We start from the raw sequence: 26,081 nt of genomic DNA, 5'->3' as shown, positions 1-26,081 counted from the left end.
ATTAGAGTATGTCCACACTGCAGACTGTAGCACTGGATAGAGAGACATGAACTAGTTTTACATGAGCTAACTCAGATTCAAGAAGTTTTATAGCTTCTTGGGGAAGGACAGAAGATAGCCAGTTACTTTTTTAGAGTTGCTTATATATTATGTCATGAGAACACTCGCCATTTGCATTTTGAACATCCAGAAAAGAATGATAGAATTATAAATAACAATAATTTGCATAGTTTTTACATACCTGTATTTTACTTAGTGATTGTCATTAAGTTTAAGAGAGAAATACTATCAAACACTCATTTGGGTGACATTGCTAAATGTTACAGTTTATTGCTCTGGCATTATCTTTTATAGAAAGTTTTATAGAAAGTTGCAGGGTAAGTTGAAGTAATGTGAGAAGTTGGGTCATAGGCAATAGAATTTGTTTATTGTCCGACATGCTGGAGAATTGGTCTTCATTGGGGTCAGCTGCTTTATAAAAGTTAAATAATTATAATTGTAAAGAGAGGAAAAAAAGTAATAAAATGTCTTTATTTTTCAATCTTTCAGCCGCTGTAGGTGCAGAAGTGCTGAATGACTGAGGGATATTTTTTTCTTGGGGGGAGGATACAATGAAAAACATAAAAAAGATCCATCTTAAGTACCATTTAGACAACTGGTTTATTAGAATGCTTACAGAATCCCTTTAATAAGAAAAAAATACATAAAATCCATACCTATTGAATTCTTTCTGCTGCTTTAATGTCTTTGCTGAACTAATAAATAACTATAGATTTATTTATATTTCTTTTCTTTCTTTTCCAGCTCCTTTAATTTGTTTCCTATTTTCCTATATTTCTCCCCCCTCTCTTAAGATAAATTTTGGCTTCAACTTTATTCAAAACCTACAGCCACAGTTTTTTTTTCAGCCAAATGATTCAGTGGATGTTGGTAATACATTCTGGATAGTTCCCTAATTCAGGTACAAGTTTTAATACATGCAGTCTATTCCTACACATTTCCATATATCTTATGATCCCATATCAAGCATTCTTTTACATGTTTTTGAGGGCTCCCTACTGTCTGCTGAGATTATGTGCCCAGCTTTTCTCATAATTGTGCTTGAGGCCATCAGATGGTTGTTTCTCATTGTCCACCTTTGAAAAGCTTACCACATAAGTTCATTGCTTTTCTCCCCATTTTATGAAAAGATGAAGGTAAAGAGGAAATGGTCTGACTCCTCACAGAGTAACCACACACCAGGACACCGCTGCAGTATGTAGTTGCTAATATCGTCTGCTCTTAGGGACTTCTTACATAACTATTTATATTAGTAGAGCTCAAGGTGTTTCATAACGTAGGCCAGTATAATTGCAGGTAGGGAACCTGAGACTCAGAGAAGGGAAGAGTTGCTTCCAGATACCAAGCAGGCTAGCATCAGGAATTTAACCCAGGTTTCCTTCAAGTACTCTGTCTACTAAGCAACACTGTCCTCAGACATATTCCCCTAAGAAACATGATGAAAAGTCAACTCTTGGGATTCAACATCTATTTAACACATTCTAGCTTTCAAGATACCAGATTTAAATTTCTACTTAAAACAGGAATGCAACTCAGATGCTTTCAGGTTCAGACCATTTAAAGTGAGGAAAAGAAAACAGCTTTTAAGATTTCTCTTAAGGCAGGGCTTTGAATTACAGACAACATTTTTAAATACTTAACAGAAGTAACTATTTATAAATTACGGAAAAAAGGAGGGATCTGACGTTAGGCTTGAAGAAGCAATAATATACTTGTATCAGAGGATGGGAGGAAGAGATCTCTGAGAGACATAATTGGCTTCCCTTGCAAAGTGACAAGTGAAAAAGATAGAAAACAGCATGGGAAAAGTGGGCTGAGGTCAGAGAGGAAGGGTGAAATAAATCCAGGAAGAGTTTTAAAAACAGGGAGAACAGTTTTGCACTGAACTCAGAAGTGAGCAGAAGGACAGAAACTGGTGGAGGACAGAGTTGCTATTGGCCATCTTCCATGAGCTGTAGCATGGGTGGCTCTGACTCCCTGAAGCTGAGCAATTATGGCTTTAGAAAATCACAAATATTAACAACAAAATTAGTGATGCGGGACAAAAAGAGCATTTTATTCAAAATTATTTGAAGCCTTGGAAGCATTTATTAGTTGGGATTTATGGAATAGCCTCAAGCTGTTAATTATTGCTGTAGCTCTTTAACAGTAGTTGGCAGACTGAAGCTGATGTGTAATGGTGCACACTGCATCATCAAAAAGGTGATGTAGGTGCATGAGCCTGTTTCCTCTAGAACACTGTGACCATCTGCCTGCCTAGCTTGTCCACAGGCAGAATGCCCCAAAGAAACTCAACAACTGCAGTTTGCTTCCACCTTGGTACCTCCCTTGAGATGCAGTGTTGTAAACTAATAATGGAGCCTAAACTATTATTCTGAAAATGCATGGAAAGCCTGATACTGTTCTCACTGATGTAAACCATGGCTAACACCATTAAAATCAGTGGTGTTATACCAGTAGTACACAAGTGTTAACAGAGGGGAGTTAGGCCTATAGATTTTCACATTGGCAAGCTCCAGCTGCCTCACTCATCAGGAGGCATCTATGTACCACTGAACTTTTTAATCAACAGTAATTTTTCTACTATTTTGACATTATGTTATATGGAAAAAATGTGAGAGAGAGTATTCTCATACACAGTGGGCGTATCTATACAAGACATTAACTGCAGTTGACTAATTAGCTCCACAGCAAATGCCTTGACATCTACACGTGCAGGGCTATTAGGCTGGAGTAAACTAATAAACTCTGCAGCAGGGAAGTACTTGTATTTACAAGTACTTCCCTGCTGCAGAGTTTTTTCATGTGCAGCAATGCATGCGTAGATCCTGACTCAACTGGCTGGGGCACGAGAGTGCTTCAGTGTAGCAGCTACCTGCCGTCTGGCTCCATGCTGGAGCACGCTCATGTTCTAGCCAGCCCCTCTGCAATATGTTGAGCTGAGTTAGAGTGAACCTGGACTGGCAGGCTGACTCCCCAGGCCCCCTGCCAGCTGAGGTTGCTCTGACCCAGCTCAATGTACTGTGATCCTGGGTGCACATGCAAATAGCACATGTAGGAGCAATAAACTCTGGTGCAATATGTGCGAGAGTGTATTGTTCTGCAGTAATTGCACATGTAGACATGCCCAGTGAATGCATCTACACATGCAATTATTGAGAAGCAATAAACTTGAGAGCAGTTGGAGCTGGAGTAAACTACTTGCTGGTGCAGGATCTACACATATGTCTGGAGTAGTAGCAATTTGAGCTGGGGCAGAGTAGGCCAGGCTGGCAGGAGGGATGGGGAGGGGAAGGGGGGCAGCTCTGGGCTCTGGGTGGCAGCAGGTGTTAGAGGGGCTGGATGGGGCATAAGGGTGCTGAAAGTTCAGAGGCATGTAGTTAGGCAGCAGGCAGGAGTCTGGCCCCAGCTGGCTGGGCTGACTGGGTGCAATTTACGCTTGCCATCAGCATCTACACATGCATTTAAGGCCAGTGAATTACCCTGGGGTAAAATAGTACTATCCCTGATGGTACTATTTTACTGTGGCATTAATTAGTTTACCGCAGTGTAAAACAATTGCACGTGTCGCTGGTGACGCTTTACTCCACAGCTAATTAGTCTACTCTGCAGTTAAGTGTATGAGTAGGCGCGGCCAGTAATTCATAGTTACACTTTGCCAGCCTACCTTATTCTTATCAAAGCTGCTTAAAGATGTCTTCACTTCTCTGAATAAAGCATTCATTTGCAGCCATCGGCTAACCCTCTCTAATGATGAGAGCAGCCTTTACCAGTTATTTCTTATGGCTGAAGAATGCCATGTCCCCAGACACAGGAAAGATAGAAAATAGGCTCTTTTCCTGCCGCTCTGAAATTATCTTCTTTTGCAAAAGAGGTTCACTTCTACCAACTAATTTACTCATCTTTCAGGTGTCACAATCGATACCAAATATTTATGAAAAAAAACAGAAGTCTTCATTTTCTTAATTAAGGAGAGAGGAAACATTGTATGCAGGCCAGCAAAATGAAACTGAGGCATGCAGAGTGTGTTGCTGCTTTTGAAATTCTTGTCTGCGCAGTTAGTAGGGTGGCCATCATAGAGAACATTTTGGTTTTCTGCTATTCTGTTCTCTGTCCTCTATTGATATGCAACCCGATGCCAAAAATACAGGACATAAAGGTGTCGGGTTTTGTATCAATAGAGGACAGAGGACAACTGGACCGTCTTCTATGATGGCCACCCTAGTAGTTAGGTTGCATATAATTCTGTTACTCTGATAAAAAGGTCTCTGAAACATTTTTCTGAAGTGATTTTGATTTTTGGTCCACAGTCGAATGTGTATTGTACTGTTTCTTTCTCTCAGTGAAGCTTCAGGCCTTTCAAAGAATACTATAAAATTGCAGAATATTTAGATGATTTTTTTCACAGCATTGATCTAACTGCAGTTCAGGTGTCATTTTGTACTGCAGAGGTTAGTATACTTGCAGTTCTAATTTAAACAGGATAATTTAAAGTATACTTAAAATGATAAAAGATTGTACATAGACTTCCTTTCTGTTCAAGTCATATGCTCCCAATTTCAATGAAAATCCTAATTTGATAAATAAGTACTGCATTTATTCGAATCGAAGATGACTGAATTTTAGAGGAGGACCACAATAATTAGATTCTATATATGGAAAATTATGAATGTGTTATAATTTTCCATGTGTAGAATCTAATTAGTGGAATCTTCAACTTGTCCCTCCTACTGCAGTGGTGTGGAAAGCAGGGGTGGGGATGAGGGGCCTCCCTGTCCTTTTCCTCCCCAAGCCTTTACCATCCTGCCACTTGTCCCCCTCAGTGCCTGTCCATCCATGTGTCCTTCTGTCCCTCTGTACTTATGCCTGCCCCCTGCTGCCTGACTTATGCCTGCCCCCCTTTTCCTGGCTGTGCCTGTCTCCCACTCCCTGCCTCCCTTGGACCTTGCCCCTCCCACCCCTTCCCCCTGTGCCTGCCTCCATGCCCCTGCCCTTCCCTGCCCCCCACCCTTCTGCTGTATTTCTTCTTTGGCCTCCAGGGCAGTCAGTGACAGTGGTGGCCCAAGCCCAGCCCCAGTCCAGCCTGGCTAGGGACAAGCAGTGGAAGCTCCCAGCTAGGCCAGGTCCAGGCTGGTGGGACTGGAGCTGATGCAGGTCAGGTGAGGAAGGGGCATCTAGGAGGAGGGGCGCAGGTTATGTGGTCTTCCCCCTGGTCTCCCAGCTGCAAGCCCTGTTGCCCACTGCATGAGCCACCCTGGCCCAGGGCAGGTGGCAGCCCAGCTCTGGCTTTAGCCCTAAGCCTAAGGCTGAAGCCAGAGCTGAGCTGCCACCTGTCCTGGACAAGTATTCCAATTCAAGATGAGGCTTCCCCCCCACCATGCTGACTGGGGGAAAAAAACCCTCATCTTGGATTCAAGTAAATGGGCAACAGTCCAGGTACATGGCACGAGTTGGACTTCCCATAGATCATTACTTTTTGTTTTTCCTGTTTAAAAATCCAATCTTGTCTTTATAAATTGCACTGGATCTACTTTTCACAAAGATTTTATCTATCTATCTATATATATATTTATAAATTCTTTGCACCAACAAAGACAGTAAAACCAATGGGAATTTGTAAACTGACACTCTTAGATGCATTTCTTTCAGAAGAAATCTAATCTTTGATTCCAGGAAAAAGTTTTTGCCAATCTTGGTCCCTGAAGTTCTTCCTCCACTTAGAATATATCAATAAAATTGCTTTACATTATCATCTCAATGTGTTTTGTGATATTTAAGGAGGGATTCAGATGAGACTATTTTATATTCTGTATTTCAACTGAGCTAATAAAACTATAATTATATGAAAGTATAGTTTAATATTGCTTGGGTGTGTTGGACTTGATCCCAAGTTCAAATGGTGAAAAAGATGTATGTATATGCTACTCTGTTGTGCCAATCTGTTCCTTAGCTGTTTTTGTTTAAAGAATTTGTATAGATTGAAATGCAGCTGCAAGTGTATTAGTGATTTTTCTATTGCTTACTTGTCAAGACTTTTATTGTGTAGATGAAAAATAGTATTTCAAAACCTGGCTGTATATTGACAAAAACAGAGGAGCACTTTGTGTAATTCTCTTTTTGAAAAACTGCCTATTTTAGAGACAGGGATTGCCACAGCTATTTCCATGCGTATGTATCTTGATCAATAGATTTATTGATAGCTTTTCGCTAAGATTTAGTTCTTTTCCCCCTTCATTCACCACGGTGCTCACTTTTCTGAATTAAGAAATGGGAATTATGCTCCTATAAGTAAGGCTTACAATATGCAAGTGTTCTAGGTGTAAAAGGAGGCATTTGACCTTTTGTTGCTAATCTGTGACAGGTGCAGACTATTTTCTTCCAAATGGTGTTAATTTTCATGTGCAAATCTACCCCCTGAAACCTGCATTCTATATATCCACCACAGGGGAATTGGTGGTCATCATGAATGCTGTAATGGACAGCTGAGAGGGATAATCACTGATATTTCAACACATTCATGCTTGCAACTTAGTGGTTTTTAGCGCACTTCTGTTTTCACTGCTTATTAGGAGGACCGAAGTTAGTTATTCATTGCTGGACAAAAAAGTGTCTGAGAAAGTTCATGTGCAGGGAACAGCACATTGTTACAAATTAGTTTCCTTTACCATTTCTGGCAAACTCATTACAAAGTAATCGCGCCCTGCGCTGAAGTGCACTTCCTCTGGGACCAATAACTGTAAATAAGCAGGGCTGCAAGCTGGCTGATAAGTTGTTGTTCTGAAGATAACGGTCCTTTTTAGCAGAGTGTTTGACCTTTTTCTTTATATTGCCTGAGGCTTGTCTAAGACCCTCAAGGTCTATTTTTCATCTTAAAATTCTCTGTAGGAAAGCACAATGTGTGGTTTAAGAAGATTTTAGGATTGCTTAACATATCTATATTTTCTTTTCTTGCATTTTTATAATAATTGTTGGCATGCTTAGTAACTAGAGCTGGCATTTTCTGAAACAAGGTTTCCTCTTTCATGTAATGTACACTTTTTATTGATGTAGGAAGCAATATACTTTAATATTTTATGAAGAGTAAATGTACATTGCATGATAAATAAAATAGTAACATTGGGTTTCTTTTTAGTCCATTATAAAAGTAGTGAACTTTTCCAGAAACTTGACGGATATTTTTTGTTTGCTTGGAACGCTAACATTTTGAGGGTATTGCCTTATATATTTGAGGCTATTGCTTATATAAAAGAAATAGTTAATATTTTTATCAGCTTAAAGTTGAATAATTACAGAAACCTTTAGCACTTCTGTACCCAATTTGTTGTGAATATTACATAGTACTATGAATGGAAACTAAAATTTTCTTAAACCCCCCCCCCCCCACACACACACACACTGAGGAAAAGTAAGTTTCTCTCTCATCTCTTGGGAATCTGATTGTTCTGTAAGGCTGAATTTGAATCCTTCTATAAGGCTGGAGAAATCTATTGAAGTACTTCATTAAATAAAATATTTTTAAAGTAATTTCAGAATATGTAGGAAATATGATTCATGTTATTTCATAAAGTCTTGAGTGCTCTGAGGAATTATTTCTATCACTTTTAAAATGTGTTCTGGAAACCATTTTACACCCTGCAGTGCACCTGAAACGTTAAAATAAAGTAATACATTTCTCCTTTGGAAATCAGCCTGCTTAAATGTGTATCAGTGGTATTATTCATCATGCTTTGTTTTTGTGGGTTTTTTTTGGTACCACAGATCAGTCATTTCTCTCTTGCATGCACTCTGCATAAAACCTGGATCATTTACATTCCGGTTTGCAGGGCAAACTCGTAAGTCGATTACAAATGACAGTGTAAACGGATCTTTGAAAACCCACATAACAATTTAGTATCAGAATCTGGTACTTATACAATTCAACTATAGTGCTCTCTTTGGATGCAGGCTCAAACTTTTTGTACAAGACTGTCCCTGATAGTATCTTTAGACTTTCTACTTAGATTTTTAAAAAAATGAATTGGCATGGGAGGCTCAAAGGCCAGCATTTCTTTTTAAAGGAAATATCCATGCAAACTCTTATAAGCAGGCTTGGTGATTTAGTGGTGTGTGGACATGTAAACAGGAATAAAATCTGGACTTGGTAAAAATCCCAGAATAAATGTGGCTAGTTTTTTCATCTTTTTGACTTATGCCTGAAGCACAATGGTAGCACTACACAAAATTGACACTTTTTCCTTTCTCTTGATGGTACCACCAAGTATCATAAAAAATTACTAATTCACGTAGTTATTGTAAAAAGTATAGGCTTCATATATTTTTCATTGTGCAGGCATTTATTAGGCTTAGGAATAACTTTTAATATATAATTGCTTATTTAACCACTAATTAAAGTACTTCTGTTTTCCCCTGCCACACTTTGAACAGGGAAAACAAGAAAAAGAAAAGAACCACCTTAGGAATAGTGCTAGGCACTCAAAAATGGATTAAACGTGCTACTTGGATTTAAAGCGATACTTACGTTTAATGTAAAAATAATCCTATTTTTACTCTGTGATAGACTAACTACAATGATGCAAATTATATTTAATTTCTTTTTAAATACATTTTACTATAAATCACTATTATTTGTGGCATCAGGCATAAATTCTTTCAAACTAAGATAAAATTATATTCTCAGAAATACAGCAGTGCAAAGGCAGCATGGTTAAATTTATAACTTTTATCATGAGATTAGTGTAGAGATGTTCAGGTCTTTTGCTTCTGTTGGCAAATAGTATTTTTTCGTGAGCCCTCTGAAGACTAGAAACTCTATATCAATTTGAGAATTATGAGGGTGTTTTAGAAAGTAATTCCAATTCTGGAATAAAAACATTTTCTGGACAAATACCAGTTACTGGATCATATCACTTGTCTATAGAGTTGTAAACAATGGGCACATCATCATTGTGTCTACAGTATTTTCCACTCCCGTATGGTTTCCCACTCATTGCACTCAAAATGGTTTTATTTAAAAATTGTTGTTACTCTATTTTTATGTTTGTACAGCTCTAGATAAAAGCCTCTGCCTTGGTCAGTGACGCTGGTATGTGGATTGAAATCAGTCTGGCAAAGAAGTCAGTAGTTATAAGTAACAATCTGCTGGATTTGTGGAACATGTTGAGTTGGGATTCGTGTTGGGTCTTGCCTTATTTAACATCTGGAAGAAAGAGAGAAAGTAGCATGTTAATAAAATGAACAGATCATACAACTGGGCAATACCCTAAGTGCCCATACCTGTGAGAACTGAGAAACAATACAAGGAACCTATACTAGTCAGTGGATGTGTTTATACAAGACACTACTGTACAGTGCTTACTGCACGTTTATTTTGTACTTATATAATCAAGTATGAAATAAATGCTCAGTAATCAGAGTTACTGCACAGTTGCGCCAGTGAACACCTTTTAAGTGATGCTACTGCACACTAGCATATTACAGTAGACTCCCGACTTACGCATATATTGCATTCCTGAGAAACCTCGTGTATGTTGAATTCGCACAACACAAGGTAAATTTTCCCATAGGAAATAATAGAAAAGTGTGGGGTTGTGTTCCTTAGATCTCACATTTATGACAGCAAAGGTACCAAAATAAAACCTTTTTCAACAAATACTTTATTTATTATGTTACAAAAACATATTCTAAACATATGCTGCTCCCACAGTGGCGACACTGAGACTGAGTGAGCCTCCAGAATCCTGCTTGGGAACCCGAGCTGCACATAACTGTGTTTGACTCAGTCTGTGCATCTCACAAGGTGTTCACGTATACACACATATATACATGAACGATGTACATCTTGGGGTGTATTTTTCTGCTTAGGTGTTAATATTAATTTGTGTAAAAGCAAGACATGGGTAAGTTGAATACATGTAAAACAGGGGTCTACTGTACCACTGTTGGTGCTGTGACATGCTACTGTGCAGTATTATTCAACTACTGTGCATGTAGTTAGCGTCTTGTGTAGATGTGCCTAGATAGTACCATAGGCAAGACATGATAAGATGAGATTCTAGTTGCAGTAGTGAAAGCTAAGGCATCTCATACACAAATATTCAGTGAGAACAAGAAACTTGGAAAACTGTGATCTTGAAGGAGGGGTTCAGTTGTACAAAGGATTAAATTACTAAGAGTTCTCTAGTGCCTGATATTATATTGATGAATACCTTAGAATAGCTTTGTAGATAGGTTGTTCTAGACTAAACTGCCTCATAATGGTCCCAGCATACCAGCTCTATGTCAGCAAGAGTTTCACCAACACTATAGGACTCCCCAGATGCTGGTTTAGAGATCTTTACAGCCTCTTTGCATTGTCAAAGTAGTGCAAAGACGTATGTGGAGTAAGGGTCTGTCCCCTTTGAGTTCAGGTCAGTTAGTAGTCTGATACTGAAACTGAAATATGCAGTTGGTTAGAAAGATACCGTTTTGCCTTGTATATTTTGATTGATATAGTTTATTCTCTTCGTAAACTCTTATGTTCCTGCCTCATTTCTTACTATATAGTACTTTTATGATCTTTGAACTTATGCTTCAGAATTCAGCTCCTATTCCCTTATTTGAAATTAATGCAGCCAAAATTGTCTCCAGTCATGCTGCAGATGACTCATTCTGTACATGAAATTGCCATTGATATCAGTGGGAGCTATGTGTGTAAAACAAGTGGAGAATACTGTTATTTCTAGAGTACCTATTGTGCACAGTATTTTAGAAACAAACACAAGTAAATGAGATTCTTTAAGTAAAGAGCAGGCAGTCTTGGAACCTAGTATATCACCACTCTGATATGCAATGAGTAGCAGCTTAGGATGAGATTCATAAAAGCCTTAGAGTCTACATCCAGATTGGTTTTGTAGGTGCCTAAATGGAAATTTATGCAGAACTTAAATTGCAAAGAGTGATCCTGATGGGACCTACTCTCTCAGCTGCAAAATATAGTAGGCACCAAGGTTTACTTGATATTTCCATTCTGGATTGCAGAGTTCTCAAGTTGTCTACCCTTGGGCTTCTGACTGACAAATCAATCTAGTTTGATCTCTAGATCTCTAGGTACCTAGTTCCTATCTAAGTACACTGTGATCAAGACTGGTGATAGCATGCCCCTAAATTCTCAGAGGGGCCTGATATGTTAGGCATGCTTGGAGCTTACCTAGCTCATAGGTATGCTACTTCATGAAAAAATATGATTGGTGATGGTGCCCATCTTCAGAAGTGGGAGATCTGATTTATAACTTTCCTTAGCCTGAAGGGATTCAAACCCACATCCCCAGAAGAGTGCCCTCACTAGCAAGCTATAGGATAGTTTGTATGTGGGCACCCTCCATTTTCTCTGTGGAAGAAACCGGGCTGTTATGGTGGGCCAGAAGGAAAGCAAGCAAGAAAGAACCTGACCATATATTTTAGTGCTTGAGAAAGTGAGGTAAGAAAGGGGGACCTGGGGTCTAGTTTGTGTTCCCAAAGCTATTCTTAATTTTTATCTGTTGACTGTCTAATGTAAAAAGCATAAATAACCCTGGCAGTAGGGACTGGAACATAAGTTTTTCCACTCAGAGAAGACTGCTCTTATCACTGGATGACAGTGTCAGGCTCCCTGTTCCTTGTTTTCCTTCTGGCCCCAAGACTTTTACATTCTTAGCTACACAGTTGCTAAAATCACCAGCACGACCACCAGCATCTGAAAAAAAAAAAAAAAGTTGAACGAGTATTTTGGAAAACGTGGTGTCTAGGTCTAAGCGGAGATTTCAGGCTGAGGATCCTAGTCTCGCATAGGTGGTTAATTGAGGGGTGTTGCTTGTCACCTAAGTCTGGAAGGGGGTTGGGATTTTGGACATAGCTCTATCCCATGTTTCTTCTTGGCTGGCTTAAGTATCAAGTACTGGCTGTTATGAAAGCCATTCCAAGGTCTCTTAGCCTTTCCATTTCAAGACATGGAATTTGGGGGCTTAATTCAGGTTTATGAATTCTGTATCTGGTGCCCAAACGTTAGGTGGTCATGTACTCACCAATGCCAACCTAAGACTCTTTGGTCATGTCTACACAATCTATTAATGCTATAAAGGCTTACTGTGCTGTAAAGTACTGTGCAGTAAACCTTCTGTGGGAGCACGTCTACACAGGCTCCCTGCTGGGAGCAAATATGCTCTCAGTGGCCATGTCCACATGAGTGTGGACATTTGTTTCCCTTGTACTGCTGTACTTGACCCACTTGGGGAATGTGCCACGCACAGCAGGTTACCCCAGGTGGGGTAATGGAGGTGGGGGCCTACTCTGGGTTGGCCCCAGAAGCCTTACCTGGAGCCCTGGGAGCCTCCTGGGGTTGCAGCAGCAGTGATCCTGCTGCTCAAAGCCTGGCTGACAGCCAGAGGGTGGCTATGGCTGGCCATCCTCCAGTTCTGGGTGGTGTGTGCTACCCCTCCATGTGCTGCTTCACTTTTTTTTGTGTGGGTTTTTTTGACACCAGCATCTCCTGTGGTGAACACCCCCGCCCCCATGCTGCTACCTTGCAGCATGAAGAACAGTGGAATGTGAGGTATGTGACACCACAAATGTGTCTGTGGCACCACATACTGCAAGGTGGCACTCATCTGGATGCAGCCAATAGGAGAAGCCCAACACAGGTCTGCTTCTACTCTGCTCTGGCCTCCTGCAGCAGCCAGGGGGAACTCTAGGCTCCCTTGGGGTGCTAGCTAGGAGCTGGCAGAGAGCATAGGGCCAGTTCCCATGTGCATGGGGCCAGGGGAGATCTGCTGGCTGCAGTGGCAGCTGTCTCCTTGCCCTGTACATACGGAGCTGACTGGGACCTGTCTCAGAGGGAACAGATCCAAGCTAAACCCAGACTGCATGGGGAAGCAGGGAGTCCCGAGGCCCAGTGCTGCTTGGTTCCTGCTGTTGCGAGGAGCTGGGAGCTGAGTAGAACTGGGACAGAGTGGGGCAGAGAACTCATCTAGGTGCTGCTCAGATCCCAGCGTCTGGGGGGAGCTAGGAGCTGAAGAGTGCTAGGACTGGGGGACTTCTCCATTCCCTGTGGCCCCCTAGGGCTGGGCTGAACAGGAACAAATTTGCATCTGGCCAGCTTCTACACATGTGCTACTGCATGGTATCTAGTACACAGTTAGTTTACTACCTGTATTTACAGGTAGTGTCTAACTGCATAGTAGACTAATTTACTATGCAGTAAATGGTACGCTCATGTAGATGCTGATTAGTCTACTGCACAGTAAAGCATCTCATGTAGACATGCCCTTTGTGAATTGCACATATTTCCATTGTGAGCAACAGTAGCAGAATTGGGCCCAAAGAAGGAAAGAAACCTAGCTGGAGAGGGGAGTTAACCACAAGTCATGTGGATTACTTAAGCTATACTTGCCACGTGCATTGTAGTTATACAATATATTCCAATTTTATAATTATATTTTAATTCATAATTTATCTAGTCTATAGGAACAGATTGTTTGCAAGTAACGGATCTCTGCAATGACAATCAGCTCTGAAAAGAAGAAGGTGGGCAGGAAGGAAAGAAAATAACTTTCAAAATATGTAAAATGAGAAATTTTCCATGTTCAATTAGTAAAGTCAGAGCAACTCAAGATGAGGCAGAAGAGGCTGTGTCAATGAGCACTGCTGAAATATATCATTTCCACAATACACATTATCCCGTGGCAAACTATAGATCAGAGTTTGATACTTTCATTGATATTGGTTAGCATATTATTCCAAAAATAATCCCATTAATTTAAACACGGAGTACCTGAGCAGAAATTGCTGATCATTTTGAGTAAAGTTATAGTAATCTGAACCCAAACATCTAAAAATGTGCTTGAATTCATAAAGGAATAAGATAAACCTCTAACGATACTTTTGTTTATAACTAACATTTTAATTTGTCTTTTAGGGTGAAAATGTGGGGTTGGCTTATTAATTACAAAATTTGATGAGATGGGTGGGAGTAGAAAACAGGAAGATATAAAGGCTCTTATTTTTGTAAGATAAAAATTAGATGGACAGACAAGCCATCTGTCTTTGAAACTTGCAGCACTTCAAAGGAAAAATGCCAATTTAACAATTTAAAAGCATTTCAGCAAGTTTCTCTTGCACAGGACTTCATTCCTCTTTAGCTGAGATGGCCTGATGGGTTGCTTGCTTGCTTTCGTTTTGTACTGAAAAATACCATGGGGAAGACAATTGCTTCTGGCTATATTTTTTAATATTATATCACAAAACTAATCACAAAGGAACCCAAGCTAAATTCCACAGCCCCTCATACTAAGAGGGAGCGAGGTGATATATGGGATTAGGGTGGGGAGGAAGAACGTGTTATGGGCAGTAGAAAGAAAAAATGTCAGGAGAGCTTTTTAACAACAGAGCTAGAGCGGAGGGTTCATAAACCTCTATAGAGACAGAGGGAAGTCCTCAGCTTTGCAAGAGGGAGCAAGAAGGAATTATGAACACAATTTTTGTACCATGAGTCCCTGAACACCAGCAACACATGGAAGAAAGAAATCCATATAAAGGGGTGATTGAGGAGTAACGAGTCCAAGACAGAGAGAGAATTTTGAGTAGCAAAAGGGTTGATGAGAAAACACTCACATGAAGAACTGGGAGTAGAAATGACAAAAAAAAAAAAAAAAATCAGTCTGATTGCATTATAAAGTCTTATTTTTTTTCTGTTGACTTATTCATATGTGCTGGGCCTGTTCATATATTTTTTTCTTCATGGCTGTAATGAAATCATGTATGAGGAAAAAATCCTGAATTGAGTTGTATGGCTAATTGATCTCATGATCATGTGATTGACTTTAGCCAGTCTCAGTTAAGCATTTTTAAAATACCATTCTTTGTAGTTGTCACGGTAAGGTTCATCCTCCATTCATTAAACCACTACTCCCTTTTCATCTTCTCTTGGCAGGTAACCTTGGACGTGTGGACCACATCACAGAATTTGAGTATGACTTATTCATTAGGCCAGATACCTGCAATCCACGCTTTCGAGTTTGGTTCAACTTCACTGTTGAAAACATAAAAGAATCACAGGTAAGTTCTAGTTAAATGAAATGATATGATGTCTTTGCAGTTACAAACTGAAGAGCAAAAAGCATTTTCTTATTTAAGACTAAGGGGAAAAGAACACCCTTCAAGGGTATTTAGTTAATACTTGTTACAAAAGATAACTCTTAATGGGTAAATACAGGTGTCACCATTTGTTTTCCAACTAGTTAAGTTGGGAGATGCATACAAAAACACTAACTAGGATATAATAATTGCCAGTGTAACAATATATTACAAAGTAACAATTAGTCTGTGGCTTCTTTCCTTAATAAATTTACATGCATGTATTTATTTCCTCACAAAACAAGCAGAACCTGCTAAAGTACGTGGAAATAAAACCAGAGTATTACAAATATAGTTATAAACTTGAAACTTTTAAGACTCAAGGCTGTGGTCATTAGTCATGGGACTGTAAGGTAAGGTAATAAATAGGCATTAAATTGGCACTTTTAAGAAGAATGGATATCATGCAGAGTGAACCAGGAATTAAAGGGAGCTGATTGCGAAGCATTACATAAGTAAACAAATTTACTTATTAAACTATTTTTGGAATGTTATTTTGCATTAAAAATGCATGTACAGAAAACAAACTGCTTGGTCTTCATTTTGTTCATCGCTTTAAAGAAAAAAATGTTCTGTATCAACTTTCATATTGGCTAATCATTCAAAGCTTTCATTCCACTTATCACATACCTTGTGTTTTATCCTGACAGTCCGTCTCAAGAAGTTTATCATAATCTCAAACTGTCTTTTTCCCTTAATGGAAAATAATTTATTTATTAAGGGAAGAAAACATATGCACAAGTTTGATATTTTTATTTCTACTAGGGTAATATCTTTATACCCACTGCTATCCCAGCTTTGTTACAACTAGGAATCATGAAATTGTTTGTTTGTCTTCCTGGAGACTGATACTTTATCAGACCCTTTCCCCTGCAGTGCCTTAGTCAACTATGATCAAATTATATAGTCATGAGATGAATGGGAATCTGTCTCAAGGAGGCAAAGAGATCTGGTGGAAAGATACAATATATATCAAGAGCTTACAGGATATTTGTTTTCACGGTTGTCTACATGAAAGAGAATGGTTTCACTATTAAGTTTGACTTGTGAGGTCTGTTTTTATAATGTGTCTTCCTATAATCTTTTTTTCATATCTCCAATTTCCGTTAAAATGAGACCTGCATGAATGTAATCTAGTCTGGAACCTTATTTAGGGCTTTGTACTAGCGGACAGAAGCAGTATTAGTCATTGCATCCCAACTATATTAAATGAATGTTAAAAATGGCTACATCAAACATACTGTATAACCCAGTTTATGCTTTTTGATTATTTTCTTTTATGTTTTACTAGGAAATGATAAAAGCAAAGAACATATGGTTCAGCGTAGCAGAAAACAGTTATATTAACACACAAAATAATGTTTTAAAGTTTGTAAAATTCTATGAAAAGTAAGCATATCTCTGTATATAAGTAATTCTCTGTTTAGCACTACCATTAAATATTCTTATGTAACATTACATTTATTGTGTCACAGGGACAGTGTGAAAGGAAAGCAAATCCATCCATTTAAACATCCTAGTTCTAGTTTCAGCCAGTTAAGTCAGGAATCAGATGATATGTCTGACCATTTAAGGGAGTGGTTCTATTCTCTGAAGATTTTATTTTTTTACTTTAAATTCTTGCTTTGCATTACTTAGTTTACTTAAATTTGAAAATTTATGTTTGGCAGAATTTTTCTGTTGTTTTTGCTTCCTTATTAAATCCTCCCCAGACTTGCTTGATATCATGTACTGTCTCAGGTCTCTGTTGACAAAGAAATTAATTGCATTTCAAGGGTATCTTGAGAAAACAAGAGACATCCTTTCATTATCTGACTATTTCTCGCAATTCATCAATCCTATTTTTCTCCTGTTGCACCAAACTACCCATCATTGACACACAGCAGGGGACAAGTGATTCAAAAGGTATAACAATTTGAAAGATTGTTAAAGTAGTAAGATACACAGTGGAAAGACAACAGTCATACAAGTATTAGAAATTTATAATTGTATTATGCACTATTTTGCATTGCATTTTCTGTTCTAGCACCTGACAGTAAAGGAAGTAATGTAGTCTTTAGAGTATGTTGCTTATTAGTTACTCTTATTTCTTTTCCCCATACTATATTCATCAGCCTTAGTGTTATCAATCACAGAAGAAAAAGAGGGAAAAGACAGACCTGTTAAGTTACCTCCTCTCATTGCCTCTGCACGATTGTTCCCAAGAGCACGTTTTCTATTTTTTTTACAATGCAATTTTAATTGTCTCAAGCAATGGAGCTCTCACCATTAATATCTAGAGACTCTTCCATACTCTCTGATCTCACTGTCAGGAGGTGTTGTCTAATATTCTGCCTAAGTCCTCCTTTCCTTAAGTTAATAACATTGTATCTAGCTATGCTTCTATTTACTAATAGAAGTAAGTTTAACTGAGTTTTCTGTAGCGTGGTAATTACCATGCTCCAGCAGACTCTAGCGCAGGGGTAGGCAATTATTTTGTGTGGAGGGCCGCTCACTGAGTTCTGGCAAGCTATCGAGGGCTGCATGACAGTCAGCCAGAGGCAGATTAATATTTATTTTCTAAATTTTTTAGGGGCCCTGTGGGCTGGATAGAATGGCTTAGTGGGCCGCATCCAGTCCACAGGCCACATTTTGCCCAGCTCTGCTCTAGGGTCATGTGTATCAGCATCCCTGTATTGAAAAATGGTGGCAGGGGAGCTTTAACTAAAGCTTGATTCGGAGATGCATGTGATACATTTTAGTTCAAATGTATCGCATGCATCAGCATCAAGCATCCTGGAAGGAACCAAGCTCTCATGACTGGGAGCCCACTCAGCTGAAGGGCTCCAGGCTGCGGGGGTGTGCCATGTAACCCCTGTGGCTGGTGGATCACCACTGTGGCAATGCATCTGCCCAAGGGGTGTGTGATCCCCCGGAGTGTGGGGAGAAGGGGAAGATGCATGATGCTGATGCATGAGATACATTATAGTTAACGGAAAATATGGATTGACCTCTCTTAATGTGCATTTACTAAAGAGTATGGGGCATGTATACATGTGCCCCGGAAGTCTATGTGCGGGGGTGGTGGTCTAATTAAAGCAGCCGATGAAAACATGTTTATCATAAAATTGTAAAAGAATGATTAAGACTCTCATTGCCTTCACCTATAAATAACATAGGTGAAGAAAACTGTCATGACGAATGTCTGTATGATGTAGAACTTGATCTTTTGGTTTTCTTGTATGGTTTCTGACTTGCTAGTCAGCTTGTCTGATAAGATCTGAGCTGTGGATTTCTTCACTCATTTGTTCAATGAATTCAATTAACACCAATATTGGAAAGAACAAAAAGAAACTGATATGTTATACGTAAGGACTGTAATCATGCAATGATTACACTTACAATAACCATGAGAAAGGGAATGAAGGAAATGGGATTTGCTTGGAAGACATGGTCCCAGGAGCAAAGCCTCCAATTTTTCTAATTATATATGTGTCACAGGCTGCTGTCTGTTTCTAGATAACAGTCTTTATTGGGAAGGTTTTGCTTCTTATTAACTTTAGCCATGGCCTTCACAACATCCTCCTTAGTTTTACTAAATTCCTTCTACGGGGAACCAGAAATTGGATGCTCAGATATCACACCCAAATTACGTTTCATATTTTTACCACAAGTTGTACTTGTTTCAGGTGCAAGCTTACCTCCTACCTGAAATGCTTTTGAAAATGTCAACAGGAAATGTGGATTGACTTGAGAATTAGACCTAACAGGAATTTACATATATGTGTTATAAATTAACAAATTATGCTATTACCCATAAATTGGAAAAATGGATAACAAAAAGTTGTTGTTCATATTGTGGTGGTGCCTAGAGGATCTAATAAGGTTATCTAAATAGAAGATCATTGTACTATGTAAAATGTACACATACAGTATACAAGAATGGTCCCAGTCCTGCAAATGTTAGTTTACAGAAGAGAGTAGGATAAGGACTTTTATCTGTCATATCAATTTGCTGTGTTTCATTACTAGTGACCAATTTCTTGAAAAATCAACTAACAACATTAAGGGAGTAACTGTAAGTCTTAAAACCTATCTACATTGTCCATCCAAGCATTTTGATGGATTGAAGTCTAAAAAATTGAAATTTGGGGAATTTATTAGAGCTATGCACATAGGAACGTTAAACAATTCCAACAAAGCCAGTGGCTTAAACAGTTTAATCACAAACCTGAATGAATTAAACAAATAAACAAAGGACTATAAATAAACAGTAATCACATACTATTTCTTATATATCTATCTATATCCCCAAATAGTTGCTATATATGAAAACACTCTGAATAACTCTTTTCTGGGCTTGTCTACACATGTAATTAATTCAAAGCAGTAAATGCCAGTGCATATTGTACCGGAGTTCTTGCTCCTGGGTGCACTATTTGAACATGCACCTGGTACAGAGCAGCCCCAGCTGAGATGGAGCCCTATGGACGGGTCAGTCTGCTAGCTTGGGTGTGCTCCAACCTGGCTCAATCTGCTTTGGAGGGGCTGGCTGGGCCATGAGGGCACTCCACTGTGGGGCTAGCCAGCAGGCAGCCCCCGCATGAAGCACCCTTGTGCCCCAGCCAGCTGGGCCAGTATCTGCATGTGTATTGCTGCACTTGAAAAAACTCTGCAGCAAGGTAATACTTGTATTTACAAGTACTAACCAGCTGCAGAGTGTATTAGTTTCTTGCAGCCTAATAGGGCCGCGTGTGTAGACACTGAGACGTTTACTTAGCTAATTAGTCTACTGCACAGTAAATATCTTGTGTAGTTATGCCCTGTGTGTCATAAATCATATTCAAAAGCGGTGTTTCTAGTGGGATCAGAAAAGAAATTCAGTCAACAGGTATGTCCCAGTGCTGTAAAGTTTTATTCCTTAAATGTCTTATCTTGAAGTAGAAGAGTTGAAGAATGTGTGAAAATACCCTCATCACAGAACGCTGTATTTGGCAATATCAGTGGGTATCTAGTTATTTGGTTTGTATTAGCAGATCACCAGATACCATAAACTATTGTAACTACCCAAAGTTTTATAAACAATGTTGGCTTATCTATGATTTTTATTTATGCCATATCTAATTTAAAAAAAAATCATAGATTTCATAGGCATAGACATTAGGGCTGGAAGGGACTTCGGGAGATCATCGAGTCCAGCCCCCTGCCCAAAAAATCAGTGAAACCTACTGAAAAAGAAAGTATTGTAGAAAATTTAAAACAATTTCTTGCAAGTTTTCTGTTCTTATTGCTCTGAAGAAATAGATTCATGGACATTAGGGCTCAAGGGGACCTTGCAAAATCATCAGGTCCAGCCCATTGCCCAAGGGGCAGGAAGTCTGCTGGGGTCAAGCGATTCCATTAAGATAAGCATCCAATTGGGTTTTAAAGGTGTCCAGAGTAGGTGCATGCTAGGGCTGTGCGAAGCTTGGTTGCTGATTTGATTTTGTGGAGATTCAGCCTTGTTCAGCAGCCAAATCTCTGAATGGAATCAGGAGACCCTTTCATCTCTCTGAATTGAACTGGAACCCCCCAAACTGATTTAGAGAGATGTGGAAAGATTTGGTGATTTGGACATACACACAGCTTTAAATGTTTTTTCTATAAACCTCAAGGTACCAGGCGGTTCATGAATGCTGCAGTGCTGGGGCAGATGGAGTGTCCCACAGGAGCGTGGCGGGGGCTACCCAGCACAGTCGACAGCAGGCCTCAAAGTGGACCAGAAGCCCTTCCGGTCCACTTCTGGGTCCATCAGGGAGTGTGCAGGGGGGGCCCCCATACCTCGCTGGCTTGGCAACTGGTGCCTTCTGGGTTGGGGGGGCACTCAGGGTCCCCCCGCAGCTGATCGCCAAGCTGACCGGGTGCGGGGGGGATCAGCTGCGGGGGGACCCTGAGTGCCCCCGACACTCAGTGGTGGACCGGACATAGTTCTGGTCCACATCCGGGTTTGCCGTTGAATACACAGGGAGTGCCCCCACAGTTCTGTGGGATGCTTAATCTGCCCCAGCATCGCAGTGTTCATGAGCTGCGCGTGCTACCTTGAGGTATGTAGAAAAAACATTTAAAGCTGTGTGTATGGCTGAATTGCTGATTCTCCGACTCAGCATTGAATCTTCAGATTCTGATTCGGCCAAATCAAATTGGGGACAGTGATCTGAATCAAGAAATCATCCAAATCCGAATCAAATGTGACCCATTTCGCATACCCTTAGTGCATGCATGACTTCTGGGAGAAGTCTGTTCCAGAGTCTGTGGAGTTCGATGGTAAAGAAGTTTTTTTTTTTTATGTCCAGCCTAAAATGGTCTTCCTGGAGTTTGTGACCATTAGACCTTGTCTTCCCTTGGGGTGCCCTGGTGAGGAGACGTTCTCCCGGATCCTGATGCACACCCGTAATATACTTACGAGCCGCCACCAAGTCCCGCCTGAGCCTTCTCTTTTCCAGGGGAAACAGTTACTCTAAATTATAGTTCTGATTATAAGATGATCAATATACATAAGATATAAAAGAAAGACATTTTTCCCTTTTAGAGGAAAGCAATTTTTAGAATTCCTTCCTCTGTAATAAACTAACTAAATATACCTTACAGTGATGGAGGAGGGAATGGACAATTGCTAATAGCAGTGGTGATCCTCCCACTCCAGCAGAATCACACAGCCCTTGGGCAGGTGGATTGCCACAGTGGTGATCTACCAGCCACAGGGGTTACAAGGCATATCTTTGCAGCTCAGAGCCCTTCAGCTGAGGAGGCTCCCAGCAATGAGAGCTTGGCTCTTTCCAGGATTGGGATCCTCCTGCACTAAATTAAATCTAGTACCTCCATTATGAGGTACTAAGAAAATGCTCATTAGTCTGTCTTAATGCACATTAACTAAAGAGCATGGGGCTTTTATAGACGTGCTGTGGGATGCAGGGGCAGAGGTGTGGGCACTGTAATTAGCCTGGCTCCAAGAGCTGTGTTAATTAATGCATGTGGAGAGTCATAGGTATCAGTACCTGCACTGAAAAGCGGTGGTAGGAGCACTTTAACTAAAATTCGTTGAATGGGCTTTAGTTCAAGTGTCCCTGTCACCACTCTTCTGCCTGGAGATGCTGATACATGTGACACTGGAGTCTGCTGCAATGTGGAAATTAACCATGCTCCACCAGCATCGATTAATTGAGTCTGCTTCAACGCACTATAATTGCTGCACTGTATGTTGGAGCAGCCCCCTGCATGTGTATATGAACCCACAGTTTTAAAGTAATGCTTAATGCACTTTAGTCAATTTTAATATGCATTAACTAAATATCATGTTTTTTTAGGGTGCCTGTACATGAGTGCGGAGGCTGCTGCGATGTGCTGTAATTACAGCACATTGGAGCAGACTCATTTAATGGAGTATGTTGAAGCATGGTAATTACCGCACTTCAGCAGCCTCCTGCATCTCATGTAACAACATTCCCACTCTTAAAAATGGCAGCAGGGGTGCTTGAGCTAAAGCTTAAATGAGCTGATACATGAGATTCTGCGGCACTTTATTTAGAGCGGCTTTCAGAGCCACTCTAATTAAAGTACCCCCTCCATAGCCAATGTAAAAGTGCCATTAGTGATGCTTTCATGCTCATTAAAATAGCCTAATTAGATGGTCCCACTAAGTACTGTTTAAACAACTATTTAGTATAAAGTGTAACTTTGAAAAAGCGCAGTAGGATTGATTATGTTAGCAGTAAGAGTTTGGTTATTACTTGGACTGGATTCTGTGGTTTGCTAAAGCTGCCTTGCACTGTTCTTAATCTATCCAGAGAGTTTCAGTAGAGAACTGCTTTCCTGTTGGAATTCTTCACTGGCATAGCTTTTCCGTATATCAGCTGCATTCTTACATTCAGAATATAGGGTTAATGGCAGAGCAAGTTGGCAACAGGACTGCCAGTTCTTTATTGTTGTAAGGGACCTTGACCATCGATGCCAGAAGTGCGAGTAGCAGTTCTGGTTTCCACTGGAGCCAGAGAGCTTTGTATTAGAGCTCTGCAAATGCATGTCTGACATAGCTACTGTCAGGCATAATGGAGAGTTGGGGTCTTGCTATTTCAGTATGTGCCAACTTTTTTATCCCCCTTTTATCCCTGTTTGTCCATTTATTTTCAAAAGAGGGATCCTTTCCTTATTCTTATTTGTTAATTCAAGTTAGCACTCTCAGAGTGCATTATAAAATATTTATTCTTCCTAGGGCCTTATTTTAAGAGACAAATAAGGGTATTTTTGGTGTGCATGAAACGGTACATTCCATTTAACAATCTGAATAAACTGAACAGTGCATTCTTTCCTGTGAAAGTGTTTAGTTCTGAAACTTTCAGATCTGAACTCTTTATCTAAAATAATTTTTAACCTATAGTACTTAATAATCAGTTTGACAGACTTGTATATAGTATACATTGTATATATTTCTATATACTGCAGTCGTATCAAATTAGGCTTAACCTATTGTTGAATTATTTGTACACTAAACTTTATTAATTCTCTGGTTAGCACCTACTTTTTTATCTAAATCGGACTGCACTGTGATTTGACAAAAGCACCTATGGATCATTTTAATGGTTTCTCTTTGTGGTGTCTGTAGATCTTATCTATTCCTTGTGCATTGTAACAGCACTCATTTCCCAGTGTGTAAGGTGCTCAGAGCACATAGATGATGGGCCAACATCTGCCTCTCTCTTTTTATGGATATTTTATTTACTCGTTCAGTAGACTGATATTAATTGATCTTTTTTTCCCCTATAACCACTTTGTTCCATGATATCGATTCATTTGGTTTCATTACCAGTGACAAATGTCTTGAAAATCATCTAACAACATTAAGGGGGAAACTGTAGGTATTAAAACCTATCTTCATTGTCAGTCCAGCATTTTGATAGGTTGAAGTCTAAAAAACTGGAATTTGGAGAATTTATTAGACTTACGCACAAAGGCACATTTAACAATCCCAGCAAAGCCAATAGCTTAAACAGTTTAATCAACATTCTGAATATATTAAAAATAAGAACTTGATTACAGAGAGTGGTTTTATGGAGTATAAAATCAGTCTAATATAAACAATGTATAGTGTTGTGTCAGAATATCAATGGAGTTCAGACTAAGGGGTTAGGTATGGAGTACAAGAAAATTTACTTTCAAATAAAATTTTAAAAATTAAAGAGCATGTGCAGAGAACTTTACATTTATATTATGCATACATTTGGTTTAAAGCAGTATTCCTGGTGGCTTTTAAAATGTGCTTTAGCAGGTCTAGTGCACGGCATACTATATTGCTGGTAAACTAGTTTACATGCATTGCTTACAGCAGTTCACATCCATGCTTTGCTTCTCCCCAGTTTTCCGTGTGTTTATTAAGTAATAAACAATTAAAAAGGAACTTAATTATTTATGGAAACTTTCTGATAAAAATTTGACTATTACTGTTAAATGTCTGTAATGTAAAACACAGATGTAGGCATAAAAGAAGATCTTTATAGAAATTAAATTTTGGATAATAATATATAACATCAGAATGGGTGAATTTTAAAGCTATCTGTGCTGCTGGGTTGATCTACTGCCATTGATATTTAAATTTCATGCACAGTTTTATGGGCAGTTTAAAGTTTTTTTTTGGCAAGAATAAAATTCATGAATGCTTAAAAGAAAAGGAATCTAAAACTCTTCAGAAATGTTTATTTTTAAAATTAGGTTCTTGAATTGGATAGGAAAAGTTTTAAACTGAAAATTGGATGAATACTGGCATAGGAAGAATTCTGTAACAGGTTCCTCCTTGTTTCAGAATATTCCTAATCAGGATCACACAATTGAGCAATCTCATGAAATATATATTTGTCAAGGGGTACCTAACATTTTTTTGAAATTACCCCACTGTAAGGGCAGTCTGCCCTGCTCTTTCCTGCCATGTCTTGATGTTTATATATATATATATATATATATATAAAAATATATATATATATATATATATAGTGGAAGGCTGCCGTGATCTTACTATATTGACCACCTGCCTTGTGGTTGTGGCATTATGGGCCAATCACATGGCTGCATACCTTCCCTACACCGTGTCCCATGCCTCGCAGATGGCATCCTTATTGATTTTCAACCTGTTGCTGAAACAGCACTTAACTGGACTGTCCGAATTCTTGACCTCTCTCACCCCCACTCTGGACTTTCAGACCCTTTGGTCTCTCCTCTGCCTCTCTCTGGGCCTTCAGACCCTTCAGTTTCATGCAACCACTCCCTTGCTTATCAGGCCTCTTTGTCTCTCAGCCCATCTCCAGGCTCCCATTTCCACTTTTCTGAACACTCTCCAGGCCCTCAGGCCCCTTCTCGCTATGTCTCAGTATGTGGCTCAGACCCCTCTTGCTGGGCCTCACTACCCAGGCCCTTAGATCTGTCTGGTCCTGAACTCCATTCCCAGCCCCTTGCTGGACCCCTCAATATACTTGCTGGACCTCGCTATGTGACTCAGGCCCCTCTTGCTCTCGGCCTCACTGTACGGCTCTGGCCTCTCTCACTCTGGGCCTGTGGACCTACATGATCCTGGTCTTCCCTGGCCCCTCACTGGGTCTTTGGACCCACATAGTCCTGCTCTCCCTTTACCATGTGCTTTTCTTAATTTTTGCATGGAAGATGCTGAATTTTAGCCAATTTTGGATTTTAAACGTCATTGCAGAACAACAAGGAAGTTTTTTTAACTCCCTGCCTGCCATCTAACACTTCCAGGAAAGGAATTCTACCTGATCAACACATCAAAGAGCTACTCAACACAGCTCACAAAGACACTGTCATGGACCCAGAGGGACAGCCTTCTATCTTCAGCTCCCTCTGTGCAAAAATGAAGTTTA

The 26,081-nt window shown here is 39.6% G+C and overlaps 1 protein-coding gene across 1 annotated transcript in view; it reads left to right on the top strand.

The window, feature by feature from the left end:
- The window catches only part of AGBL4 (ATP/GTP binding protein like 4), a 1,420,095-nt gene that overhangs the window by 36,362 nt on the left and 1,357,652 nt on the right, over positions 1–26,081 (top strand). Inside the window, exon 3 of the mRNA XM_019530625.1 lies at positions 15,002–15,126. Coding sequence (XP_019386170.1) covers positions 15,002–15,126 — 125 coding nt within the window. The remainder of the gene's footprint in view (positions 1–15,001; positions 15,127–26,081) is intronic.

Source organism: Crocodylus porosus, unplaced genomic scaffold (genome assembly GCF_001723895.1).
Source record: "Crocodylus porosus isolate Cpor-Errol unplaced genomic scaffold, CroPor_comp1, whole genome shotgun sequence".
NCBI lineage: Eukaryota > Metazoa > Chordata > Crocodylia > Crocodylidae > Crocodylus > Crocodylus porosus.
This window is presented reverse-complemented; position numbering and strand designations above follow the sequence as displayed.